Raw genomic sequence first — 9,808 nt, forward strand, 5'->3', positions numbered from 1 at the left:
GGTTGTTGTTGGTGCCAGGTTGTAAATCTGATGTCGCTTGTTTGTTCATTTGCATTTGTTTGGGTGCTGCCTGTCCTCGTCCAATATAAGCAATCCTCCCCTTCTATCCCTCTCCTCTTATTCTAATGAATGCAGGTAATACTTGATGTGTGTTGCTGATGCTAATTGTGTGTGCTACAGATCTGACAATGCTATTTATTTCTGAGGTTATGTCCAAGTCAATGATGATGCCTCTTTTAATCTGAGCATTTGTCCATGCCAATGCTGATGTTTGATTAAATCTGAGCATTTGTTCAATGCTAATGATGTTTTTTCATTAAACCTGAGCAGTTGTTCATTGCCAATTGTTGTTGTGTTCCTTTTCTGCCCTGGTCTAGGAAACCAAACACACCCTTTTTTGCTTGTCACTGTTTTGTTGCTTTGTTAGTCATGGTAATTGTGTTGCTTGGTTAGATGGCTTTGGAGGACCAGCGATGCATGCTGATTGCCCGACTTGCTGCTCTTATCACGGCTATGTATGCATTCTTGTTCAGCAGGATAAGAATGCATCATAGTTCAAGGCCTCAGATCTGTTATGGCCCTTTGAGCACCATGGATGAGGAACGCCAAAAGAACTTGGATAAAATTTACAACTACAATGATATAGAGTGTGTTGCTATGCTTTGCATGAGAATAGCACCTTTTTTTAGACTATGCAACTTGCTTAGGGAAAGGAATTTGCTGACAGATAGCTTACATAGTAGTGTTGAAGAGCAAGTAGCAATGTTTCTTCGTATTGTTGACCACAACAACCGCTTTAGAGTTATTCACCAAAACTGGAGAAAGTCAATAGAAACAGTGCATAGATATTTCAAGGAGGTCTTGTATGCTATTGGGGAACTTAGGCAAGACATGATTAGAGCTCCATCTAATGAGACACCACTTAAGATAATCAATAGCCCAAGATGGTACCCATATTTCAAGGTAATCAATTTGTCATGTAGTTTGTAGGTTGTTGCTGCATACTTGGGTGCATATCATGTAACAAGCATTTATTGGGTGTTCATGTAGGACTGTGTTGGGGCAATAGATGCAAGTCATGTCTATGCTAGAGTGCCAGCCAAGATGCAAGCAACATTTAGGGGAAGGAAGCACTACCCCACACAAAATATTCTTGCTGTTGTTGACTTTGATCTAAAATTTACTTATGTCCTAGCTGGTTGGGAGGGGTCGGCTCATGATGCTACTGTTCTTGTTGATGCACTAGAGCGAAGGATGGGTTAAGGGTTGCACTAGGTAATTAGATGAATTGGATACCTAAATAAAATCTGTAACTTTATAACAATGGACTTAATGCATATCTGTACTTATTATTGGAAAATTTTTACTTAGTAGATGCTGAATATTCATGTCGTCCTGGATTCCTTCCTCCTTATCGTGGCACTAGTTACCATCTCAAAGAGTATGGTGGTTGGAACTACCCAACCAACCCAAGGGAGTTGTTTAATTTGAGACATTCAAGTCTAAGAGTTTCTGTTAAAAGGGCTTTAGGTGCTTTGAAGAATTGTTTTCGCACCATTGATAATAAACCATTTCATCCCTTCAAGACACAAGTGAAGTTAGTACTTGCTTGCTGCATATTGCATAATTGGATACTTGGGCATGGGGTTGATGAGGTAGTTTCTGCTGAGTTCTCTTGGGTGCCCAACAACAATGCAAGTCCTGGACATGGGGTCCAGATGGATGACAATGTTGTTTGGGCTCAAACTAGGGATGAATGGGCTAATCACATGTGGTCCAATAGGGGCAACTCTCACATCTAAGATGTACCTGTTTTGTATTCTATCTATGTTGAACAATGTTGTTTATTTCTAAACTGAGGCATTGAACAATTGCAATAATGATTTTACTTATTTCATTATACAATATAGCTAAGGCATTGGATATGTGCAATGATGTTACACCAATTTTGATACTACACTAGAACTAAGGCTTGAGACGTTTGCAGTGGTAATTTTTTTTATTCCCTGATACTTCTTTTGAACTAAGGCTTGGGACATGTGCAGTGATGAATTTTTATTCCCTGATACTACACTTGAACTGAGGCTGGAGACATGTGCAATGATGAATTTTTTATTCCCTGCTACTCCTATTTTTTTCTTGAGTGCAATGCATTTTGGTGACATAGGCCAGATGGCACATGCAATGATGTTTCACCAATTATTCATTTTTGTTTCTGAGTAGGGGTGTGGCAACTGAAAATAGGAAATGGCTGAGGAGATGAATGTTGAGATCCTTACTGCTGATGAGCTTGTGTTCCCTAGTGTTGATGTGCCTGTTGGGGTTGTTCGTGCTGGTGCTGCTGGTGCTCAGCAGACATCTGCTATGAGGTGGACAGATGTGATGTCTGGATTTATCCTTCGCCGCATGTGCCAGCTGATTTCAACTAGTGTCAGGACTGATAAAGCATTCAAAGAAGTCCACCTTAACCAGGTTGCCAAGGCTCTTCAGGAGTTCAGTGGCAATGATGTCACTAGCACACAAGTGTACAACCACTTGAGGAAGTGGAGGCAGAGGTGGATTAGAATCTCAAAGCTGAGAGAGTTGAGTGGAGCTTTGTGGGATGAGGACAATTCCATGATTGTACTTAAGGAGGAGAACTACAATGGCCACATCAAGGTTTGTTCAATGATCATTTACTTTGTTCATGCTATTTCCTTTCATCAATGTTTATCATTTAAGGTTTCTAACTTAAGTTGGTGTAATGGCAGGCACACCCCAAGGATGCTGAGTACCTGAACAAGCCAATTCATCACTACCAGCAGATGATGATCATCTTTGGTAATGGTCAGGCAATAGGCAAGTATGCTATGGGGTCAAATGAGGCTCTTAGTAGTCCTTCTGACTTTGTTGAGAGCTCACTCAAGAATGAGTCACCTGAGGAGCTGAAGAGTGGAAAGACTGAGGCAGCTGATGGAACCAAGTCAAAAGAAGCTGTTGGAAGCAAGAGAAAGAGGTGCATGCTGTCAGAGGAGGATGTCCTTGTGTTCACTAGCATGACTGATGCAGTGAACAATGTTGTAGATGCTATAAGTTCTACCAAGGTTGAGGATTCCCACCCTGAGTTGTATGGTGCACTCATGTTCATGCCTGGGTTCAGTGATGAAGCTCTAATGGTTGCATATGGTCACCTTCTTGACAACAAGGTCTAGGGATCTGCTTTTGTGAAGATGACTGACTCTCGCTGTGTTCTTTGGCTGAGGACCTTTTTGGCCAAAAAATAATACATGTGAGAGCCTATGCATGGTGGTTGATCCCTCTTTTGTGCAGTGATCCTCTATTGGATGATCTGGTGCAATGGTGGCTTGTTTTGTGCATACCTTCCTGCTCTGGTGGTCTTTTGTGCAGTTGACATGACCCTGCATTCTTTTGGACAGTTGAGTTGATCCTATCTCCTAACTATATGGCTAACTCTAGTATATAGTTAATGACTTAGATTGTGCCACTATAGAACTGCAACATTATTACTGCTAACCATCCACAACCTGTTGTGCTACTGTGTTGTGATGATGTTGCTATGAACTCATCTCATATTCTGTTGTTGTGAACCTGCCTGAGCATGTGTCTATTTGGCTATGTTGTTGGGTATTTTTTTCTAAGCACATGTCTCCATGCCAATGATGATATGCTTATTTCTTCATGATTTCTTGCTATTCAATGAATCTTGCTATTTTATTGCCTATCATATTACTCTTATGATGTGGTCCTTTCTAACCTGAGCACATGTCGCCATGCCAATGATGATATGCTTAGTTTTTTTCCTAATTACTTGCTGTTCAATGAAGCTGAGAACCTAAATTCATGTTTCATTACAAATCATATTACTCTTACGATATGCTATTTTTTCCTTATTTCTTGTTGTTCAATGAATCTTGAACCTCAATTCATGTTTCATTGCCAGTCATATTACTCTTATGATGTGGTCCTTTCTAACCTAAGCACATGTCTATCATATGCATCTTTATATTTATATACTTTACTAATGTTTTATGAATTGTAGATAGCTATGTCTTGGTATGTTGTTCATGTTGGCCAACAACCTGGAGATTTCTCCAACTAGGTTGATGCCCATGCTCAGGTCAATGGCTACAAGGGTGTTTGCCACAAAAAATACAAGTCAAGTGAAGAAGCATTTGCAGCCTTCGATGGTCCTCAAAACAAAGAGGTGAAACCAACTCCACCTGAACCTGTTGCACCTAATCTGAAGAAGATGAAATTGTGGCATATTAAAGATGTAATAATAGTTGTTCAGTTCTTAATCATTGCCTTTTTAGTTTGCAAGTTGATGTAATTTCAGTTATGTTTGCAAGTTGATGTAATTTCAGTTATGGTGGCATGCATATTTTGCCTCCTTGTGCTGGACAAGATGGTGGTATTCTTACCACTACATGCAGGAGATAACCTTAACTTGTTGTATGCAGCTAACCAAACAAACTACCCTGCATCTAATTTTTCAAATTTGGAGTACATCTAGGCAACCAAACACTATCTCTGAATGGCCTAGCTCATTGCATACAGTCAACCAAACACTGCCCCTTGCATGCACCCGACCTGGTTGTAGGGAGCCTGGCTGGCTGGTACTACCTAGGCTACCCTCCTCCAAGAAACCAAACATGCCCTTACCTACTTCGTCCCACCAAGCCAGGTGTGGCCAGGTCTCTGACCTCCATGGGCCATGTGTCGGTCAAGTTGGTAGAGGATGTGGCTCCAGGTGCAGACTCAGAGAAACCGCTCCTAGACACGATCCACTCTGCTCCAACTCCTCGAGGGGCCCGTGTGTTGGAGATGAAGCTATCTGCAGCCCTCTCGTTTCGGTGGATCGGCGGTGGGCTCATGTACTGTGAGACACGCGCCATCCTCCCTACCAAGGGAGCCCTTCCAAAATTGCAGTGCTCGTTCCAAATTACTATTCATTTTGGTTTTTCTAGATACATAGCTTTTGCTACATATGTGGACATAATATATATCTGGATGCATAGTAAAAGCTATGTATCCAGGAAAATTCAAAACGAATAGTAATTTGGGACAGAGGCAGTATGCACTGCAAGTCTAGTCCAAGACAGAAACTGCAAGCTTTTGCAAATGTGGAGCACTACAGCCATCCGTCCACCACCATTCATCTGCAGGTTTAGTTGAAAAATGAAAATAAGCATACAACAAGATTGAAATTAAGGACAATAAATAAAATATCAGATTAACAATGACATAGACCTAAGGTTGAACAGGATAAAGTCCCATCCCAACCCACCCCGTTTTTCACATTTAACACACCCATTTTCGTTTTTCCGGAAAAATCCATGTTCGGGATGGGTCACAGGTCGACGGGTTGCGGGAGCAGGATGGAAACGGGGGAGTATCAATCTCGGTCGGATTCTCGAGGTCCCGTATTTGATCAGGATGGACCCAGATTTAACCCGGATTTGACCCGAATATTCAGCCCATCAGCTAACTATAGCCCAACAGCTAACCCTAACCTTATCTTTCAGACCTTCACCACCCGCGCCACCTCAGGCTCAGTCCGACTCCCGCTCAGGCACCACGACCACAGCCGCACCGCCACAATCCGTCGAGCTGCGCCTCCGCCGCCTGTTGGTGCCATGCTACTACCTACGGGGCCGTGCCGGCGGCGCGCTGCCCTGAGCCGCGCCTCCAGTGCCCCATGGTCGTGCCTCCTCCACACATCGGGACGTGCTGCTGCGGTTCGTCGGGGTCGGGGTTGGGGCGGCGTTGCGCACGCCAGGGTCGGGGCCGTGGGTCGGGGTTGAGGCTGTCACGCTGCTGGTAGGGTAACAGGAGGATTTGTGAGCTTCGGAGCTGCGAATCTTGAAAAATGCAGCGGCGGCGGCAGCCATACCGTAGTCCTAGAGACCAGCCTAGGCAAATGGCTTGTCATTTGATGCAGAGACCGCTATAGTAATTAGCACAATTTCTTCTCTGTTAGTGCCTGGCACTGCTAGGGAATGGACCTTTCCTCCCGAGACTCAGTACCGGTTACATTTTGGCCCGGTACTAATGTGACCTTTAATACCGGGCCTATTGGATAGTTCCCGAGGAGGCTCCCGTAACCTCCTTTAGTACCGGGTGGAGCCTCCACCCGGTACTAAAGCATCCCTCCAATCTGCATGCTACTTTTTTTATTTTCACCGGCCCCTCGCGCCTTATCCTCAGCGACTACTCACCTTGCCCCTCAACGCCTTATCCTCTCTTTCCCTCTCCTTCTCACTGCGCCTCCTCCTTCTTCCCCCTCCTTCTCCTCCACCCACCCCTTCCCTCCCTTCCCGGCATCCCCTCTCCTCCCCCCTCCGCTCGCCCCTCACCTCATGCCTGAGGCAAGGAGCGGCTGCAGGCGGGTGGGAGCGGTGGGCAGGTGGCCGAGGACGGCGGGGGCCGGTGGCGGGGCGGGTGCCGGGGAGAGGGGCCGGCGGGGATGTAGGGGTGGTAGGGCGGTGGGCGGAGGGCGCGCCGGGATGACGGGGAGGCGTGGGCGGGCGGCGGAGGGGGCCGGTGGTAGGGCGGCGGAGGGCCCGCGGGAACGACGGGGGCAGAGGGGCAGCGGGAGGCGGGGGCCAGCGGTAGGGCGGCGAGGGGCAGGGGTCGGCGGCGGGCAGCGGAGGGGGCCGCGGTAGGGTGGGGGGGGGCGACGGGGGGCGGGGGCCGGCGGGACCTGGTGGGGATTCAATTTTTTTAATTTTTTAATACTCTTTAGTACCGGTTATTTCAACTGGTACTGAAGGACCCCCTCTAGTACCAAATTGCCAATACCGGTTGCACAACCGGTACTAGAGGGGGGGTTCCGAACCGGTGCTAAACGTGGAATCCCTAGTAGTCTGAACATGCACATACATGTGCTGAATGCTTGAACCATACATTGTTCCACATAGAGAAAAATTGGCATACATATAGGGGTCACTTGAGCCTTGTTGATGGTTAGTGTGGTCTGTGTGTCCTAACTAAAGTTCCCAGTTTCCATCCATTTATGTCGAGTTTCCGACCGTATTGGTTCGTTTCCGCACACCCGTATAACCCGCTCCCATTTCCGCTCCCGGCTGTCCTACTCCCGCTCCCGCTCCCGAGACGATGAAGTGCGGGAGCGGAAACAGGAGAGGGGTTTTCCCGCCCATTTTCATTGCTACATGGACCAGTAGCTCAATCATTGATGGCTGTTGCTGCGTCAAAATTCCCCTCTGTTTGTCTAAATTTCTTCATGACCGATTGCTGCCACTAAAATCTGAATCCTAATACACCTGAATCTCACCAGAGGTAAACAAAACAAATCAAGAAATTACCTCACAGCTGGAGGCCGGAGCTGACGAGCAAGCCAAGCGCTAACGGTCACATCAACGGCCGAGAGCCTGAGAGCCGAGGGGCTGAGCCGAGCCGCAGAGAGAAAGTGAGAGAGAACAGCGGTGGCTGCTTTGGCGCGGCTGGCCTGTTCGCGAGGCCTTTGGCAGCCGACGCACCAGGCGGCGGTGGCGGCAGCACCAACCACCAGGTGCCAGTGTGGTGGGGGCGACAGGTGAGGAGGACGAGTGGAACGAGCCGTGCCCTGTGAACTGGGCTTTTTTTTTCTGGATCAAAACAAAGCGCGGTGCTGGTGGTGACTGCCACGACTAGGGTCACAGCCCAGGTGGCCCTAGTCACAGGCCCGCCCTTGATCAATTCTGTTTTTGATTGGTTGGGTACGTAGGAGGTGATGTAGTCACCCATACCCGAGTGGTAAGCTCATTCACCCAACGTGCTTGTCGCATGTGTGATGTTCTTTTGAGATGGGTCAGTATTGTGCCGTGTGCGATGCAGCCATCAGCATGGGCGTATAGGTGAGGGAGGGAGCAAACAGCAGAGCAGCATCGGAAGCAGAGGGTTTGAGAAGTAGAGACCACCAGTCGGATCCAGCTCAGCACACAGCAGGTGTATATGAACAACGCAAAACATGGTTAGCTCAGTCCCTTGACGCTACGTCATGAATATCTTTTTTTTCCTTCTTGAAGCTTATTCCTGTCCGAGCTCTCTTCATCAGTTTCGCAGAGTGCCATCACGAGCCAATAATTTTCATTTGGGCCACAAACAGTTGACCAAATAGGCCAGTACTATGAAACTGTGTGGGCCTCATTGCAGGGCCTCTGATCGGGCTACACATTGGCCACCAAACCCTTGCGCTGCGGGCCACCGGTCAGTGAGCCACGAGAGCAGCTGAGGACTTTTTTTTTTACGAACCAGAAGAGCTGCCGATTGTATTAAAAATAAGAATAAATCTAGATTGGATAGTACAACCATCAACCTCGACTAGTTAGATTGGGACATCAACATGAGCTGCATAACGCCATAATACTACTCAACTCAGACTCTGACAAATAAACTCCGGACGGTTGAATTTGAACATCAACTCACGCTGCACAACAAATCGCACTACTCCACTTAACTCAATCTACAACAGTACAACATGGATGATTGAATTGGAACATCAACTAGACCACAACGCCAAGCAAATAACCCAAGCACCACAACCTCGCTTTATCGCAGCACTACCCGCAGGTGAACCTCCGCCAAACTCTGCAATGGAACAACACTGCCACCAAGAACATGCCAACCCAGGAAGCCTCGCTGCCTGGCCAAACCTGGATCATTGGGCACGCGTAGAACTCACAATTTTTTCTTTTTTTCTTTTTTTTCATCTTCTTCCAAAGGTAGGAGCTGAGGAGAGGCAGGAGATTTCGAGACGATGCCTCACGCGAAGACCACAATTTTTTTTCTTTTTTTTTTCATCTTCTTCCAAAGGTAGGAGCCGAGGAGAGGTGAGAGATTTCGAAACAATGCCTCCAACAAGGAGCAGGACACCATCGGCACCGCCATTGTCTGACCAGTGCGGTCAGGTTTTCACCTAGGAAGATCTCGCATCATTCGGGGACCGAGGCCTATCGATGGACACCTCCGAGAAGGTATATAGCGTTCCAACATCTTCGTCATCGGCTCGTTGAACGAGCAAAAGCTTCCTCTTAGGGCCAATCTCAGATAAGGATCGCGAAAGTGGCAGCTAGGTTGCTTCAGCTCCAGCTCAGTCACTCGATGTTGCGTCATACTGAAGAGTGAAGAGGGCAGATATAAGCCCGTTTGGTAGGGCTTCTCAAAGTGCTTCTCTACCGATTTTGATGAAGTCCTACCAAAGGGGTAATTTTAAAATGGCTCCACCACCGAAGCCGGGGAGAAGCCGCAAAACTACTTACACTAGAGAGGAGGAGCTAAAAAAGTGGCTTCACCGGCTTCTCCTCTCTCTCCAAGCATTAAGTGATCATAAAATTACCAATATTGTCATTGAGAAGCCGTTTTACTAAATATTTTGCAAAATGGCTTCAGCTCCACTCGAGAAGTCACTCCACCAAAGAAGCTAGAGCCGAAACCATTTTGGAAGGAGCAGAAACTCTATCGAACAGGGCCAAAGATGATGAAACACTATCATGACTTTTTCCTCAAGCCATGAAAATCCGTTGTACAATGTTAGTTTTCTTTTTGTGCTTGATCCATGGACTAATTTTTAGTCTAGGTCACATCGAATGTTTGAATACCAATTAGAAGGACTAAACGTGAACTAATTATAAAACGAATTGCATAAGCTGTGGCTAATTCACGATACGAATCTATTAAGCCTAATTAATCCATGATTAGCATATACTTACTGGACTAATTAAGCTTAATAGATTCATCTCGCGAATTAATCTTCATTTATACAATTGATTTTGTAATTAATATATATTTAATACCTCTAATTAGTATC

The 9,808-nt window shown here is 46.4% G+C and overlaps 1 protein-coding gene across 1 annotated transcript; it reads left to right on the forward strand.

Moving 5' to 3' along the window:
• The first annotated feature begins 2,247 nt into the window (after positions 1 to 2,247).
• On the forward strand, positions 2,248 to 3,191 carry LOC117844111 (uncharacterized). Its single transcript, XM_034724883.1, has 2 exons — positions 2,248 to 2,658; positions 2,751 to 3,191. The coding sequence occupies exons 1-2, from the start codon at positions 2,248 to 2,250 to the stop codon at positions 3,189 to 3,191; spliced, it is 852 nt and encodes a 283-aa protein (XP_034580774.1).
• The last annotated feature ends 6,617 nt before the right edge of the window (positions 3,192 to 9,808 follow it).

This window comes from Setaria viridis, chromosome 2, assembly GCF_005286985.2.
Source record: "Setaria viridis chromosome 2, Setaria_viridis_v4.0, whole genome shotgun sequence".
NCBI lineage: Eukaryota > Viridiplantae > Streptophyta > Magnoliopsida > Poales > Poaceae > Setaria > Setaria viridis.